This window comes from Hirundo rustica, chromosome 5, assembly GCF_015227805.2.
Source record: "Hirundo rustica isolate bHirRus1 chromosome 5, bHirRus1.pri.v3, whole genome shotgun sequence".
NCBI lineage: Eukaryota > Metazoa > Chordata > Aves > Passeriformes > Hirundinidae > Hirundo > Hirundo rustica.
The window spans coordinates 47,881,926-47,900,925 of NC_053454.1; the positions used below are offsets into that span (position 1 = coordinate 47,881,926).

The window sequence follows — 19,000 nt, forward strand, 5'->3', positions numbered from 1 at the left end:
GCGGGAGGATGCGGCTGAAGCTGGGCTTCCTGCTGCGCGCCGTGCTGCTGGCGGGCAGCTTCTTGGGGCTGCTGCTGCTCTGGTCTTCGCTGTCGCCCCGCGCCGAGGAGTCGGATCTCCCGGGACGGACGCGGGTGAGTGCGCGGCAGCGCCGGGCTCCGGGGCGGGCGCGGCGGAGCGGGTGGCGGGGCCGCCGCCCGGGATGTGACCGGCAGCGGGCGGGCGGGCGGGGGGCGGCTGCCCGGGCTGCGGCCTGCGGAGCCTTGCAGGCCCGAGAGGGGAGCGCGGAGCGGCGGCGCCGGCCCCATCCGGCCCCCGGAGCCGGCGTCCCTGCCCGGGCGGCGGCTCGTCCCGGGGCCGCCAGCGGCGGGGCCGGGGGTCGCCGTGCTCCGAGGGGGCCCGGGCGGCCGAGCCCGGCCGAGGTCCGGTCCGCGCCGCCCCGGCCGGCTCGGGGCCGCCGCAGCCCCGCCGCCCCCCGGGAGCGCGCCGCCGGTGTCCGCCACCGGCGCGGCGCTGCGGGCAGAGTCCCGCAGGGGCCCTTCCCTCCCCGGGACCTCCCCCCCGCCGGCGCCGTGGGCACCCCGAACGCGTGGGATCGTCTTCCCTTTGGGGGTTTTCCATCCCCGAATAGCCGCGGCGGTGTCCCCTGCGTGAGTGTCCTGTAAAGGTCCCCCGGAGCTTCAACAAAGGGTGCAGGTGTTCCCTCCCCAACTCACCTAGCCGCCGCGGGTCGGCTTCCCGACGCTTTACTAACCAAAGGGCAGGTTTGGCCAAGGAGAAGCAGCGGGTCAGGTAATCTAAGAGCAGTGCACGGAAAGTCAAAAGGCGCTGAAATTACCCGGCTGGTGGTGCAGGTCTCCCATGCCGAAATGGTGGGAGCACAGGTGATACGCGAGGTGGGCAGCACTCCAGCTAACTTCCAGAAATGCTTCGGGAGGTCAGGCGAACAAATCTGCGGCGCGAGTCTTGCCATGGCCTTGTATTAGTCAGGTGAAAATAATCTGACCCTTTGACACCGGGGTCTTAGAAGGAGTCAAAGTAATTCTTCTGTTTTCACCAGATGTTTTAGAGCTCAGGAACATAACTGGACTTAAGCAGATCTGCTTGAACTAAGATTAGCCGAGATTAAAATAATCGTGGTAAAGTCATAAAATTTTCCAGTGATTATCTTAAAAAGGGATCTTTTATTATGCGTTCACTAATGGTCTTGGACCTCTCTAGTGGGCTGCTTTGGATAATTGTGTAAGGCGAGTGAGTTGACAGAACTCTTGTTTTTGAAAACTGGAAATGACTTTGGACTCCTTCAGCAGATGCTCTGTCTTCTGAAGCTGTTACAGTTTGCTGTATCTTGGCAGTTACTGCTGAGATAATAGGCCATAGCGGTTTTTTTGAAGATAAGCAGTTTATTAAGTGGTGAAGTTTCTGTAATCTGTTCTCCTAGACACAACGTGCAATTTTCTGTGTGTGGAAAAATCTTCAGGAATTTATTTGTATACCTCTGAAGAAAATGTCAGGCAGGAGACATTTTGCATCGAAACTGGTCAAAGTACTTTTCCTGCTCAGGAAAGGACTGTGAACAGATATTCAAAGTGACAATCTCAGGGGGAAAAAATTGTGGTTGCATTGCTGTGTAGGGCAGTGATCATCTTCAGATGCTTATTCTGGGGTGACCACTGAAGTATTGTAGCCCTGGTGTGTGTGTGTGTGCTGTATCAGCTTCCTCAGGTGCTGTAATGCATCATGCCATCCTTTGTGTGAGCGTAAAGGCTTTTTGCTCGGAGGCTTTTGCTGAACCCTTGTATCCACTTCCATTCATATGTGAGGTCTAATTCAGAATTCTTTTTTAGCTGGTTTGTGTACCAGTAAAGGAATTGCGAGAGTTTTTACAGTCCTGCCCCTGATAAAGCAGCATTCTGTCTTGGTTACCTGGCCTTGACCTGAGGAGGAAATATCCATGACAGCCATCTCAGGAAATAATTCAGTCTTTGTTGAGAACAAATACAGTTATATTAAGTAAACACTGTCAAAGATGAAATCTAAACAGAATATCTGATTCATTAGCTAGATCAGCTGTTTACTTGCCATTGTGATATATATGAGAGTAACACTCGCTGTTTGATCATTTTCTGAGAAACATTATTGTTATTACTAAATTCATGTTTTGATTTGGAGTGCTTTCTGCTTCAGAAGCTGCTCAGGTAAGGGATATGGGGTAAACAATAATGACTGTGTTTCCTACTAGCTGTGCTCTGGCATATCACTGGGAAGCTGTCAGAGCCCAGGAGTATGTACAGAGGTTAGGACCTGCGTGCCCTGCTTTGTTAGGAAGAGGCAGAGCTGACCCCCTGAGCTGAGCTTGTATCTTGGAGTGTGCTCCCTGCAGCACCTGGGAACAGCTTGTGCCTTGGTACAGCTTCGGCATAAGGGAAGTAGGAGTTTAATCTTAACTGCTTCTCAGAAATGCAGTGGTGTGCTCTTTGTTCAGTCGTAGAAATGTATGTGTTTACTCTGCTGTCAGTTGCCCAAAAGTTTGTTAAGCTAAAGATGACAGATAAATCTTCTTCCCGTACAACACCCTCCTCCCTTTTCTTGCCCTAGAAGCTCTAAATAACAAATATGAAATTTCTTGTCAGACAGTACCAGCTTAAAATAGAATTTAGCTTTTTGAGCTAACTTCAGGCCGTACCCTTTTCCTCTATACCTTGTAACCCTGGGCACTTTTTAATAACACCAAAGCATTAAAGATGCAAAGATGAAAAGATTCGCTGTGTTGTTCTTTTTTATGTTTATAACGTTCAATGTTTTCCTGCTCACAGCAGCAGACAATTGGTAATCCAGAAGATCTTTTAGTGTTATAAATACGTACCATTAAAAAATATCCTTTCAAATTTTGTGGGGTTTTTGTTTTTTGGGGTTTTTTTTACTGATTTAAAAGATTTCAGAGGTCTTTTGGAAAGTAAAAATGATTAATGTACAGAGTTTTCAAAACAAAAATGAAAGTGGAGAAGTGGCTGTTTAGGAAGGAAATGAGAACAGAGTGGTAGTAACAGTAATACAGATAGCCGGAGATAACGCCTTTCTTTCCAATAGAAGACTCTCATTGACGCATATGCAGAAGTTGGGAGGACAGAACTTTTCTCTCGGTAACCTCACTTGGAACTTCCTCCAAGAATCCATTTGACAAAAAAGTGCTTGTGGGATTTGGAGTGAATAAATATTCATTTGCATTATCAGAAATATCTAAAGATAATAAACTAACTCTGATCCTTCAGAACTTTCAGTTTCCAATCTAAATCAAATCGAAACAATGAGAATATATTAAGGTCTGTTCTCAGAGTTTTAAGTGTGTGTCTGCTTTTCTGAAAGTAAGGATACCTACTATCTGATTGTAAGGATTGCAAGGCTACCAAATATTTAGGCAGGGACTCTGTTTATGGCTATGAGAAAAAATTAGGTAGAATCATTCATTCGATTCCTATGCTGTGTCTTTTGGGTGCTTTCTGTTGTGTCTTTGGATGCTTTCCAGAAGACCTCCTGGTCTTCTGGATCAAGGGGTCACAGTTCTGGAGCCAGCAGGAAATGATTGAGAATCGTAGAACCACAGAATACGCTGAGTTCAAAGGGACCCATCAGGATCATCAATCCCAGCTCCTGGCCCTGCACAGGACACCTCAGGAGTCACACCATGTGCCAATCACACCACCGTGGCCATTCATCGTAACAAGATTGCTGTAGGGATCCCAGCTGCAGTATTTGTTGTTCTCCGGTGAGATGCGTTGCTGATAATCAGCCTCAGAGGTACAGCCTTAAAGCTGCTGTTGTCAGGGAGTAGGTAGTACAGCAGGCAGAACCAATGGGCTGAAACAGTAAAGAAAGATTCATTACTGAAAAGTTGTAAGCTTATTTAAAGGAGTAAATGTACTGCAGGTCAACTTTAACTCTCCAAATCTGACCAATTACAAATGACCCTAGTCATTTGTCTGTGTGAAGGACAGTAAGGAGGTGTGCCCAATGTGTTCCTAGGGTCCAGAGGGAGATTAGTAAGGTAGTGAAAGATTTACTGGAAGTGTGTGCCTGACCTTGCACAAGGCAGAAATGTAATGATGAGATTACTAAACCCACAAAATAAATTCTGTAGTCAGTCCTATTCACAGGTGTAATGAGGAGAACTTCCTGAAAATTTGGCACAGGCTGCTTGGTCTTATGATCTGGGAGCCTGGTGTTTCAGATTTGAAGCATTACAGTCAATTCAGCATTTCCACAGCTGCTACACCTGAGCCACCAATGGACTTGTCATATATTGAAGGCATTTAATTTTCTGTGTCTGTAAGTGATATGATTTTACTGGCATTTTGTTTAGGTTTAGATATTTGTTTATCAATAGTTTTCAGACTTTCTGGACTGTGTTGCAAGGGTTTTTTCAAAGTGTACATGAGTAGTTGGACAGCAACTGTCCCCTTCCTCCTACCACCCCTGAAAGTGTGCCTGTTTTGGGTACCACATGTGCTTTGAGGAACTTGTGAAGTCAGTCTCCCGCCCTTAGACATTTGTACTCCCACCTCCCTGCCGAGACAGCTAACTATCCTTGCTGCCAGGTGTCACAGAGCCATGCCAGAGTGAGGGAAGAGTGGTTGCCCTTGGACAGAGACAGGAGGCTTTGCTAAGTGCCCTGGTCAGGTGGCAATTCTAGCACATCCCTCTGGTTCAGGAAACCAGATGATGATCTTGCAGCTGGGGCTGTGGGCCTTCACCAACTGCCAAGTTTAAACATTACAATTCCCACATGGCAAATTGAAGGTGGAGAATTTATGATGTGGAGGCAGAAGCTTTGGGGAAAAAAAAAAAAATCTGAATGGACATTTTCTGAGCTTTCTGGTAACACCTGTTTTCCCCCACTTAAAGAACTGCTAATATCCTGTATACCTTGGCTTGATTATCACTGTGATCTTAATGACAAGTTGCAGACTGAACTTGAAGTGTTATTGTGGTTTAAATTAGATTCTTTGTGTGGAAATCCCAGAGGAAATTGTTCACTTTCCCTTAAGGAGTAAGTGTGCTCAGAACAGAAACTGAGACACAGGAATTTGCAGTTGATATCATTACTGGAAGAAAGGCAGGAATTGAAATAAGATAAAAAATGTGATCTAAAAGGGACAGCAGTGTTCAGTAGTGAAGGGATTCAAATTTTCTGACCTTGGTAAAAATGTGGTGCGTGGTGGTACGTAAGTGATTAAATGAGGAAATAATCTCTCTCCAATTGCTTTGTATAGTTATCTATACATTGGTCACTTTTTAAACTGGTTTGCCTCTCTGTAATTGAGTAACACCGCCACAAAGGACACTGCATCAGTTCTGAAAGCTGAACGCAATCATTCATCGCCTGGGTTTGAAAAGCTCTATACAGGTGCAGGGCTAGACATAACCCCACTGCCCTCTGCAATCAGAGCTGTAATAAGTCACTGCTTCTTGCGTGATGTTCACCAGAAATTAACACCTTGGTGAACTTCCTGTGCTCGACAAGTTTAGTCTGTAGACTGTGTGCAGCGAGGTAATGAACGTGCTATAGCCAAAGCAGTGCTGTTGTAGAAAGTAATCATCGCTTCTTAGAGTAATCTTTTGTGTTGCTAGCAACAATAATAGGCAAAAAAGTTCCGAGATATTAAGTGATAATATTTTTTAATATGTGTTTTTATCTAAATTTGCTTTGTAAAATCTTGTAAAAATCTATCACCCTTGGGAGACTATAAAAACCTCAATCCCTATTCCTTTAAAAGGGAAGTAATTTGACAAGTGCTTCCAGTTTTGTTGCAGAATCAATGACCACAGAGCAAATAATGTGAAGAAATGGGGAAAAAAGAAAGCCCATGTGGTATGTACAATTTAGTGTACGTATATAAATTATATTAAAAATTTCTTGAACTCTCTTATCATTCAAAAACCCTCATATTAAATTAGGTAAAGAACTCATTATCTCAGGACTGTTAATTATGTGTTTGTCGACTCCACTTCAAAGGGCCATTTTTCACCGTTTTTATGTCTGTGACAAGATTCCTTTTGTCCTGTTTTAGCTCCAAATGTTACCATTTGTGAATAATGTAAAAGAACAGAACAGCTGAAAAATCAAAGATCTTAAGCTAAGACTGGCATTTGCTTTTCAAGAATCCCATTGCAGGAGAAGAGGGATCTAGAGTATCCAGGGAACGTTTGGCAGGATCCTCAGCATAGGATGAAAGGTGACTGCACACTTAGGTAAGATAATGCAAGAAAAATGTGGCAGTTATGTCTGTTTTGGGGATCACACAGGTAAAACTATTAATCTCTTGCAATACCTAATGAATAAACTGTGAGTAACACCACAGAAATTGGGATCAACACCATGGACGGGGTAGGCTGTAATTTGTGTTTTTTGGGGAAAAAAACAAGTGGTAATTTGTGCTGCTTAGGGGCCAAATAGTGGGGCATTGAAAATAGCGTGTTATAAATTCCTTCTTTAAATGAAATTCTAGATAATAGTTAACTCGTAGTTTTAAAGCTGAAGAATATGGATGGCTAAGCTGAAGCAGTAAAAGTTCTGATGCTAGTAAATTTCATTATTGCAAAAGACTCATTGGGTCATCAGGAGGATGGCATTATCTAGAAGCTGTTACATAGACTTTTCTCCACATGGCCAAGCAGCATTCACCTTCCCTAACCCAAGCTCAGCAGAGTTAAAATTGCTAGTATTGAGCTGACGTTCTCTAATCAAAAATGACAGTGCCTTTGTCCTATTTTTGTCAGATATTAAATCAGCATTACGGGAGACTGCCAAGTGGAAATAGGGCAGGATAAGCTGTTACATTAATAGGTTTGACTTCTACCTTGTGGGGGGCAGGGAAGATGCTTTTTACAGTAACTAGGCCATATAATCTGAGAAGACTTTAAGTCTGGCAACAGGTACATTTAATTACTAGATTTACTCTGTAAACAAATGTCTGTTCTGGATGATTAGTTTAAAATTAGCGACACAGAATCACAGAGTATTCTGAGTTGGAAGGGACACACAAGGAAGATTGAGTCCAACTCCCAGCCCTCCCTGAGAGTGACAGCATGTGCCTTAGAGTGTTGTCCAAACTCTTCCTGAATTGTCAAGCTTGGTGTGAGCATTCCTCTGGGGAGCCCGTTCCAGTTCCCAACCACCATCTGGGTGCAGAACATTTTCCTGATATCCAACCTAACACTTCCCTGACACAGCTCCAGGCCATTCCCTTGGGTCCATTCCCACTTGTCTCCACAGAGGAGAGATCAGCGCCTGCACCTCCTCTTCCCCTCACAAGGAAGCTGAGGACTGCAGTGAGGTCTCCCCTCAGCCTCCTCTGCTCCAGGCTGAACAGACCAAGTGACCTCAGCTGCTCCTCATATGGCTTCCCCTCAAGGCCCTTCACCATCTTCACTGCCCTCCTCTTGAATCTCTCTAGTAGCTTCATGCCTTCTCGTGTTTCGGTGCCCCAGACTGGATGCAGTTTTCCAGGTGAGGCCGGAGCAGAGCGGGACAGTCCTCTCCCTTGCCCTTGGTGTGCCTGCTGCTCCCCAGGACAGTGTTATGGAATGCACATCGTGCAGGGAGCTCTGTGCTGCTGCAGTTGGAGCTGCAGGTTGAGCTCTGGGTGGCAGAGGTACCCCAGGCAGGAGGCTGTGGACTTCAGTCCTGTGTATAACAGCCCAGGGATCGGGTGACCGGACACTGGGGGGGCGCAGCCAGAGGCTGTACATACATCCAGGTTTGCCCCACCCAGGTGCTTTTCCAGCTCTCTGATGGATGTTTTGTCCAGATGGATACTGGGAGATGGTATCAAAAGCTTTAGTGAAATCCTAAAAGACTACATTGACTGGCTTCCCTTGATCAGCTACTTGGGTTACCTTCTCGTGAAAGGAAATGGGATTTGGCAAGCAGGGCTTCTGCTGATGAAGTCGTGCTGGCTGTGACCAATGACTGTGTTGTCTTACAGGCGTTTTTCAATACCTCCCAGAATAATCTCCACGACTTTACCAGTCACTGAGATAAGACTGACAGGCCTGTAGTTTCTAGGGTCCTCCTTCTTGCCCTTTTTGAAAGTTGGAACATCGTTAAGCAACTTCCAGTCCACTGGGATATCTATAGATTCCCAAGACCTTTCAAAAATCACCTAGAGAGGCCTTGTCACGACATAGCCAGGTCTTGGATGAATCCCATCAGGTCCCATAAATTTATATGGATCCAGCTGGAGCAGCAGATTCCTTAGAACTTCAGCGTCACCTGGAAGTTTACCATTTTCACAGCCAGGATAGTCTATCATCGGTGTTGAAGACAGGCAAAGAAAGCATTAAACAACTTCACCCTGTCAGTGTCCCTGACTGTGAGGTGACCATCTTCATCCTTGTAACAGGCTGATGTCATTTCTGCACTGCCTTTTGACAATGTATTTTAAAGAGATTATTTCATTGTCCCCCCCCCCCAGTTCTGGTCAGCTTCAATTCCAGTTGAGCTCATGGTGGTCAAAAGGTCACCTCCTTCATCAGTTTTCTTTAATGTTTTTGCTAGAATCTGTCTTCAGCAGTCCACCTCTGCCTCACAGTACGTTGGGTTAGACGCAGTTTAATGAGTGAGGTCCCTGCCCATTACTAGATGTCCCCAACAGAAGGGAGAAGGGGAGTTGTAAGCAGCCAGCAGCACGCAGGTTCTCACAACCTGTGCTACTGTTTAGGCTTAGATTTGGGGGATTTCTGGCTTTTCGCTTAATACGGGTTGTAGAAGAAAAATGTAAACTCAGTGGGGTTTTTTAAGCTTAAACGGTTTAAGATTGTGCTTTATGGCAGATTAGGATTTATCAATTTAATTGATAAATTATAAATAAATTCCTCCTCCTCTTTGAAGGAACTTGTGGGGAAGATATGTGCTTTTGTGTAAAAAGAGTATTTTGCTGTTAATAGCTGTACAAAGATATGGAGGAGATGGCTGATACTTGTATTCCACCTTGGTTTTTCAAATAAGCATCCTTACTGTGTTCCCCTTGCTTGGGATCAAATAATTTCAAAATGTTTGCTTAGTCTTTAGAATATCATTTGATTTCACAGGTCTGAAATTTGAAAAAACCCAAAACAGTGTGAGCTGTTTTTGAAATAGGTTGGTGCTTTCCTTGCAGGCGCATTTTATAGCACAAAATTCCTATTTTCTGAAAACCCATGGATTTCCCATGTGGGAATAAAATACTTTTCTTACCAGGCTGCATACAGACATTATTACTGAAACAAAAATGGCTACTTTTTAAATTAAGAGATGATGCTTTAAAAAGAATTGTATTAATCAGGAATTAAGCATGCTTGTCCCTGCATAAACATGCCTCTTTGCAAGAGAACAAATGGCTCTTTTATTTTTTCTCTTTATTATAATAAACTAATTGCTTGCTGCTCTGTGGTGGCCTGTACTTCTTCTAAGTTTCTCTTACTGTGTCTTCTTGAATCTCTCATTCTAATCCTTGAATGCAGTAACATTTTTTAGTTTTGCTCTTGCTTTCCTAGGCTACAGTGTATTTTCCTTTGATTTCCTTGTGGAATGTTCAGTTGCAAATAGCAGCAGTCAGCACTGATGTGTGAACCTCTGAGCAGCAGGAGAGAAATGAAGGCAGGTAAAAGGTAAAAACAGTGTATCATTTTACATGCTGTTTACATGTGGAAAACTGGCTTTACAGGTGACAGTCTCAAAATAAAATGTTAATGAAATTACAGCATGAGCAGATGGTGCTCAGCCCACAAAGTTTCATACTTATTTTTGTTGTCTTTTAAGAAATTGGCAATGAAAATGCCTCAGCAAGAACTGTTCTGTCTTGAGTTATCTTTTTAATAAGGCTGAAAGGTATTATTTTAAACACTCTGTTTTAGAAAAAAAAAAATACACTATTTTTAATGAAATCAGATATATAGTCATTTTCATGTTCAAACATTTTTGCCACGGTTTGAGAATCAAAATTTGCTTTGATTTTAACCTGCAGTAAAACATTTTCTTTTTAAGCATTAATAAATGAACAAAGGGTCAAAGCATAGTATTCCATTTTTTTTTTTTTAGCTCCTGCCTTTATGGTTTTGAGATTTTGAGGCATTGTCTTTCTTTTGAGTTCTTTAAGAAGAATTCTAGCTATGGCAGAGGAAGTATTTACCATTTTAAATTTGCTGTAGAAAATGTCTCATCTGTAATAACGTTTTGAGGCAAAACCTTAAAAAAGTAATCAGGCTACCTCTTTATAAGAGTTCCCTTTTTTCCTATTGAGGAAGGGGGATCTAGAAAGACAGTATTAAGATAATGGGTTCTTTAGAGAAAACTAATTGTTCTCTACACGCTTTAGTCTTGAAACAAGTTTTGCTACACTCTCAGTTAAATGAGGCCTTGAAGTCAGCTCTTCAAGGCTTGTAATATATTTCTTTTATTGGACTGCTTCCCCTGCTCTGGCTCTGCTATTCCATCTCCCACAGTGTTATTCTAACATTTCAAAGTCTATGAGAAGCTTTAAACCGCAGCTGTGAAATATGTTAGGTTTTTTCTCACCTCTTCCATGTTTTCCACCCTTATTTCCCTCCCCTCTGTGAAGTATGTTCCGCCTGTACAGAGCCAACCTCTTCAAGGGTGATGGCATGAAAACAGTATCTCAGTAAACAGCAGAGATAGAAAGGTGCAGTAGGTAGGGTTTTGCTGTTCACTTCTTTTGATGGAGTATGAGATTCTAGCCATAGAAAATGTATCCCCCACTTCTAATCACAGAGTTCTTAGTCATGAGCCCTCAAATACAGAAGGATGCTGCATGGGTTTCCTGTGCCTCAGCTCTTGTTAGTGAGTGCTAAGAATCTCCTGCTTCCTTTTGGACAGCTTTTTGGAGATCTTCAGCTCCAAATTCTGATATTTCAGTCAATGTAAGTAAGGTACTCCTACAGCATGAGATTCACTAAGTTAGTGATGTGGTCTCTGTAGAGGTATTCCAGCTCTGGGTTTCTGAAGTAAGACTGTGAATTAGTTCCTTGGATGCATATGTGTGATCTTGGTGAATCTTCTGTCCCTCATTGTGTTTACTTAAATACTTGCTTCTTTTTTCATTTATGTAAACAATGAGCCTAAGCCAGTAGATAACCCAGACAGTGAGCCTGGCAGTTGCTACTGCAGGAAAGAAGCTGTTCCTGACAACACTCGGGAAGGTTTGGACTAAGAAAGGCCAAGAAATGTTCAACTGACAATGAGGCTGTGAAGCATTTTGAGCGGGTCCAGGCATAATGTCATCTGAAAACCATCCTCAAGGAGAGCAGCTATAGCAGCATGACGCTGGAATCAAGTCTGGGACAAGATTTTGATGTCAAACTTGGGGTGAATGGTTACTCTGGCCCAACTTTGGCAGTGGATGATGAAACCCTTGAGTGCTCATTGACAGAGCAGTGAGTAGGTGTCCAGTGTCAAAGTCTTTGCCATTATTTTGTGCAGAAAAACAGTGGGGGAGAAATCACTGCAAGACGCAGAGTTTCTGTCTTAGAGAGCAGGCTTACCTTTTGCATGAGTAGGCACATCAGTCACCTCTCAGGGAGTTAACAAGTTTAGCTCCCATTATTATCTTCTACCAAGACTGGTGATGACAGGGGAGTTGTCAAGCTGTTGTGATAAAAGGGAGCAAACTGCCAGGATAGTTCATGTAGCTTTTAATCTTTGTGTATGCCTGAGGGGCCTTGGGAAAAGAGGATGGCAGGGAGCAGGCTGGATTAATTTTCCTGGATGAAATGTATATGTCCTGGGGGTTGGCCTACTTTAAAAATAATTAGAATTCTTTGAAATCTGTTGTCCTTGAGCACTTCATCTGTCCTATGTCCCCTTTTCTCTGATTCTCATATGCCTGATCTTGTGGTTGAGAGATGCCTTGTGCCTCTTTGGGAGGCATTTGTTTAGATAATATTTCCCAGGGGTGCATAATTTCTGAATCGAAGTTGACTTGCGTGTGCTTGTGAAATGCACACAGGGACTGCAGGTAGTCAGAGGCACCCAGTTATGATTCTGCTCTTAAGCCAAGAACAGAGAGGCTGCTCGACTTACAATGAGATGTGTGAGACACTAATTCTCATTTCTTAATATTTATATTTACTGGAAACAATGACGTGGTTTTCTTCTTTAAAATAAACTTCAAAAAATAATTCTGCATGTTTGCATCAGGTGACAAAGGTGTGGTTGGATCCTTAGAAGGAGCCTTGATGGTGATCACTGATTGACTGCAGACAGCACAAGTCCGTGTTAGTGTAGTGAGATGCGTTGATCTTGCTTATATGTTGGTTATTTCTTATTCCAATCTCATACTCAGCTGAAGGATGAATACCTCATTTACTCTATCTCTTTTCTTCCTGCTCATTTTGGGTTTTTTGTCATTCATTCTTGGTGGGAATTTGGGGAGTTAATTAGGCTTATTCTCAAGACCCCCTGTTCAACAGCTTAAGAATTTTCTTGCATTGCAGTAAGGTGTTAAGTGACATGGATATCTGGAAGTAAGGAAGAAAGATAAATGATCAGGGTTCTCCTCTTGACTTTATAATAGTTTGGGTAATATATCTTCCAATGGGTTTTTCACAGGATATAACATGCTAAAGGTTTTATGCTAAAAATAAGTTTTCATTTTAGACTCTACAATTCAAGTCTGTGATTAAAGACTTCACAGCCTTAAACATTAAGCACCAAAGTTTTTACTGATAGACTTTGCCAGTTAGCATTGCTGCAAAGAAGAGGCAGATTGAACAGGTTTTTGAACAGGTTTTATCTTGTATGATATTTACAAGAATTTATTCTGTACTGTTGACTTGTCAAAATACTGTTTGCAATCTAATCCCAGCAATCACAATTTTTCAGGAATGGCTTCAGTGCTGTTAATTTCTAAGAAACAGACTGAACTTTTAACTATGATTTGGTTTATCTAGCAACCATAATGTACTGCTTAATGTTACCAAAGGCATAATGTTGCAGGCAGAATTCATTATAATTTTTAGGTTGATGCTTTAAAAATATATTTTATTAGCTTAACAAAATAATCTCGACTCTGATGTCTTAAAATGTTCATTGATGAGAATGCTTTTGCATGTCAGAAATGATTGTTTGGGTTTTTTTCCTTGTTTTACTCTCCAAGCTGAGATTTCTTTATTGCAGAGCATCATATTTTTTATACACTTACTAAAATATAAGGGCATTTATTTTAAAGCTGAGTATTAATGATGAGGAAGTTAAGATTTCTGATATTCTGTAAGTCACTTTGGCTTTACATGTGGAAACTTTTCAGCAGTGTATATTTAGTAGATCTATTCATAGCCTAACACCAAACCCCAACAACTTTCCTGTAGGAAGTCCATTTTCTGCCCTGCATGCATTTATTAATTCTGTCAAGCCTTAATGTTCCTTAACTGATTTTATATTGTACAGTCTATAGCACTCAAAGAAACTTTAAACTACCTGAAAAAGACCAGTTTTGGCAACTCAAATGTTTTACAACTGGTGCTGATTTTATCCCAGTGTGTGTAAGCTCCATGATGTTTCTTTACCTTAATATGTTTGCTTTTGAAGTTTTGGTTTCTTAACTTATTTTGTCTGCAGACTGAAGACATGCCAGTACTAGTCTGGCACATTCCCTAATATCCTTTCTTATCTAGTAGTGGCATAAAAGATTGGATACAAGAGTGAGAAAGTACATGGAAGGGAGTTCTGCCTGACATTTGGGTGCAGTTTCTAAGGAAAGGATAGCTTTGGATGCCTAGCAATACGTGTTCAAATCATCATGCTGTGGAAAGTCACCAGTTCTATATATATTTTAATGAAAACTCTATTGACACTCAGGGCTTTCCTGAAATGCAAGAAGTGCCCTCTCCTAGTGGAGGGCAACCGCTGGTTATGCACATCTTCCCTGTCCTCTACAAATATCAGAACATGCAGCTCTCTCCTTAGTTCTGTAGTGAGAAAGACAATAATCCTTTGTTTTTAGATTTGGTTCGAAAGAAGAAAGAGGCATTCATATCACTAAGAATATTGAACAGGAACCTACTTTGTTGTCTAGAGTATAACGGTGTTTCTGCATTATCATTAATACCAGGAATCCCTGGGGAAGCAGTCATGGGCTCATGGGGAAGATGAACAGCGCCCCTCACCCAGACCACTCAAAATAATCTGTTTTACTGTTGTGGGTTTCTCCTCGTTGGATTATTTCCACTTGGATAATTTCTGATACAGGTTCTGCATGAGATGGCTCAGTAAACCACACAACTGGCCAAGTCTGTTTTTTTTATTTCTTCCTGATGCTCTTATTTCACCATGAGTATCTGACCCTAAATGCATTAGGGGCATAAGTGTGGTGGTTTTTGTGCCTCTGCTTTCTCAGCAGAGAAAGCAGGTTTCCTCCAAAAGAGAAGAACTGTTTAAAGAGAAGAACTTGGTGGGGTAGATTTGTTGGTGTTTGTTTTGTTCCAGCCCAGCCTTCAACTCTTCCAGGGATGGAGCATCCACAGCTTCTCTGGGCAGCCTCTTCCAGTGCCTCACCAGCCTTGCAGTAAAGAATTAATTGCCTATATCTAATTTAAACTGACCCTCCCTCAGTCTGAAGTCATTCCCGCTTGTCCTGGTAGGAAGTCCCTCTGCCTGTCTCCTGTAGGTACTGGAAGGCTGCTGTAAGGCCATCCCAGGGCCTTCTCTTTTCCAGGCTGAACACCCCCAAGTGTCTCAGCTTGCCTTCATAGGAGAGATGTCCCAGCCCTCTCTCTGGCCCTCCTCTGGACTCAGTGTAGTGTTGCAGTTGAGTTGTGTGGTCTCGTTCTGAAGGTACAAAAGAAGCCAACGCTCTCAAGTCAGGCACTGCTCTCCGCCGTTCTGCACGTACTTGTTCTCCCTGGTGTCCCTCGGAGGTGCAGAGGGGGCTCTCAGGGTGGGCAGCCCTCGAGCCCGCTGTGTCCTGTGCGCACAGAGCTAATGGCTGCAGACGGCTGCAGAGGCAGCGGTGTTCTCCGTGCTTTGCTACTCCAGGTGCTCTGTTTTTCAGCTACGTCTCGCTTCCAGCAGCTTTCCCCCTGCCCCACTCCTGTTTTGAACTAGCTCGGCGCTGGTGTTTACCCTGCTTATGGATGCCAGATTCATTTGGCTTGCTCATGCGGCTGTCTCTGGGGAGTCCTTGATCCAGCTCAGCATGTGGGTGTAAAGGTGCTCGCATTGGCATGCAGACAGGACAAAAATGTATGGTGCAGAAGTAAACTGACTGCAAAAATGTAGCCATCCCACTCCTTAACATCAGCCTGAAATATCCAGCACCTACTAGACAGCGGTTTAAATCCAAAACAAATTAACAAAAACAAAAATTCAAAGGCAGCTCATCTGCAGCAGCTAAAAAATACAGTTTTCATAAATCTTCGGCAAGAACTAGGTACATCTTGTAATTCATATTTCTGCTGTTCCACAGTTCTCATTGCAGCAGAGATGGAAAACATTCCCTTCAGGTTTCGCTGTATATCTGCAGTGATGGGAAGATAAACATCCCTGTAATGCAGCAGTGTTGACATTCAGAAGCCTTCCAAACTTTGCTTTTTAAACTGCATGGGAAAGTTAGCTTTGAGCTTCTTCACTCTGTAGGAAGAAGGAGCAAGTGATTTTTGGGTTGTTTTTTTTCCCTTTGCCACATCTTATATAAATCTGACATCCTTTACAAATATGCAGTTGCCATACTGTCAGAAATTATAGAACTGGAAGTGTTATACTAAACAAAAGGAAAAAATCCTATTTCCAGGTAAAAACCTATGTCTGAAGCAACAGCTAATGCATAGAGGCATGCTGTTCATGCTCTGTTGAAATTACTAAAAATGGAAAGCTGCCTTGTAGCTTATTTTCAAGTTGTTATTTTTTTAATTGAAGTTAATTGAAATTTGAGAAGTTCCAGGTTTTGGTGGAATTTTTGCGTTGTTTGTTTGTTTTGCTTTATTTATCATTTACTGGAAGTGTTTAGTGCTATCTGATCAATCTGATTTTTTTCTATCTTAATTTACAATATTTGTCCAAGTCTATATTGGATGATAAAGTAATGTATTGAGAAAATGTTGATTTGGATAACTTGCATATGACAGGTGACTGATTATTGACAGCAATAATATTGGTTGACAGCTGTGGGAATGTAGGGTCTCTTACAAAAGAAGCTCTTCTATATTGCTTTTCCTTACCATTTGCAATGTAAGAGTTTTGTAGCTTATTGAACAGTAGCAAAACACGGTAGATTTGTGTGTTTGTGTGTGTGGATTTTGGTTTCTTTTGCTGATTCTGTTTCGATGTGCAGTAAACAGTTCTATACTGTTTACTCTCCTGTCCTGGTGCATTTACCAGTTCATCCTTTTATGGTATTTGATGCCTGATGTATGTAGCTCCTCTTTCATATTGGAGGTTGAAATACTGGCAATTTTCTTCTTTTGCAGTTCGTCCTCCTGGGAGGCACTGTCTCACTCCCAGTCAGACTAAAGTATGAACTGCCTTGCTGACTCTCTGTTTTCCTGCTGCAGGCCTGGTTTTGCTGCGTTAGAGACAACAGACTCTCTTTCCCAGGGACTGCAGAGGGGTTCTGTATTGAGTTTTTTGACAGGCTTTAACAGAATTGTCTTTGTTAGAAGTTAAAGTGCAAGGCTAGCACGTAAAGGTCTTGATTCAGTGAACTGTGTTCCAATTTAGACACCCATTTAAAGAACTGGATAGATCATAAGTAGACTTTGTAATGTCTCTTCTATGTTAGATGCAGTAAGTGAAGGGCACAGTTTTCATAAATGCAGTTATTGGCAGCCCCATTTGAAACCCACAAGTAGTGCACATGCCTAGGGCTTGGGGAAGTCACTGCAGATGGGAACAGCATTACTGGGACGATTATGCCCTAAGGAAAGGCTCACTGTCATTTTGAGATCAATTTTTAGCCAATGTTCCATTCTCAGTATTTACATGGAGAGTCTGAATTGCCAGAACTTCAGCTTTCATAACAAAAGTGTTAACAAGAAGTGAACATTTGTTGAAAAGACTGTGTTGCTTCAGAGAAATGCCTGTTGGTATGCTGGCTGGATGGTGAGAGTATCCTGCAGACAGAGGCAGAGTGCTGAGAAAAGTGACCCATTTTTTCAGAGCAAGAAGGAGCCTCATGCGTCTTTCTTTGTGTGTGTTGTATGCCCATTAATTTGAACAGTGGAATGCTACAGTCCCATTGCTAAGGAGTCAGTGCAGATGGGAGAATGCTGTTCACTTGCATCTTCCCCGGATGTGCGGTCAGAAATGCCAACCATAGTGTGCCTGAGCTGGAAACACAGATGTCATGTTAAGGATCTCTTCAGGAACTGCCAGATGTAAGGAGGTCCCTCAAAAGATGTTCAGGGGCAGAAGTTAATCCTTGGTGCCATGTTAACAGAAGCCAGTTGGGATGTCAGTTCCCGGCATTGACTTGGAGAGTAATGTTTTGATCATTAGTCTCATACAGTTTCAAGTTTATATTGTGGCACTACCCTGGATCATCTGCACTAACAAAGTAAATGTCAGGGTAGTCCGTCACTTGAAGTTCAGGTGCAGCATGTCTGATTGGCCCTGTGGTCTCAAGGTGCCCACAGTGGCTTCCATGCTCCAAATAAAAGATCCTGCATGGCAAGTGCAGAGAAATGTGCAAAGCTGAAGGCGCAGTGGCTGGTTTAATGGAGCCCATTTAAGGAACTTTGTGGATTATATCATAGTGTTCTTGCTGGTTATCTAAAAAGATGAAGATACCCCGACTGTGCTAACACATTATGTATATTCTAAAGCAAAGCCATAAGATAGATTTTTATATTCGTCATGTTTACCTCAGGCCAAAACAAACAATGTCACTAGCTGTATGTGTCACAGAAAGAGTAGTCTATTTACCAAGATTGATTTATCTGTTCAATAAGTTGTTTTTTATTAGTTTAGTGTTGCTGAAAATTTTTTCTTTCCTTTTTGTGCTTCAAATGCATGTACTGTGTTGATTTTTCAGGGTTTTTTAAAGTATTTGGTGCAGATAAGGACTTATCTTACCTCAGTGGTTCAGTAGACCATAACTAATTTATTGGCAAATACCACACACATTCTCCTATATAGGAAAGACCAGGAATGAAGGGCCAAGGAAAGATGAGATCAAATCACAGAGAACACAATTGACCACAAGTTCTTGCCTTTCTCTTGTCTAGTCAAGCAGTCCACAAAGTGATTACATAAATACTCTGAATTTTTGAAATCTTTGAGAGTTCAGATAAAACTTGCAAAAACGGGTTTTAGACTGTACGTATAATTTGTGTACAATGCAGTTTTTGGCTTTAGCTGGCTGTTTCATTGAAGAAGCTTTCAAAATGGTAGGGTTGATCAAATTCTAAAAAGCAATTTGAAAAAAAAGACAGAAATAGACTGTGGTAAAGCTTGAGAATGGTGACAATATTTCAAGATAAACGAAAATCTAATCATGCGGTTTGCTCCTTAATAGCAAGAAATATAAAATGAGATTGACATATCTTTCTTTAAAAGTTGAGGCAGACAAGATATCGCACAGAAAACTGCACCCCTTGATCAAGCACGTCCATTAGTGATGGATTTATTGTATTGCAAATGTCATTTACTTGCTGAATTATATAAAAGAAATGCATGATTTTTAAATATCCATCTGTCCCAGATGATTGAGAGACAAGAATGAAGTTCCGCTGTGGGCTTGAACCAGTGCATTGTTCATAGCTGGTGCCTGGAGAGCCAGAAAAGCTGGCCCCAGCCACTTAGAACATGATGATTGATGATAGTTTTTGTCTCTTTCTGAGGCTTTTTCTTTAAAGAAAAAAAAAAAGAAAATAGAAGTTGGATTTTATCTATAGTAAATTTATAGATTACATATTGTAACTCTTTTAATTCAGAGTGAATGCTTGTGTTTTGGTTTAAGCCCAGGCAGCAGCCACGCCCCATGCAGCCGTTTGCCCACTCCCCCACCAGTGG

The 19,000-nt window shown here is 42.3% G+C and overlaps 1 protein-coding gene across 2 annotated transcripts in view; it reads left to right on the top strand.

Moving 5' to 3' along the window:
• Positions 1 to 19,000, top strand: part of GALNT7 (polypeptide N-acetylgalactosaminyltransferase 7) — a 70,833-nt gene continuing 51,833 nt past the window's right edge. The window contains exon 1 of one of the 2 annotated variants that reach the window (XM_040065623.2): positions 1 to 134. In XM_040065623.2, coding sequence (XP_039921557.1) covers positions 9 to 134 — 126 coding nt within the window. In that variant the 5' untranslated portion in view covers positions 1 to 8. The remainder of the gene's footprint in view (positions 135 to 19,000) is intronic. The other variant, XM_040065621.2, reaches the window with a different exon arrangement.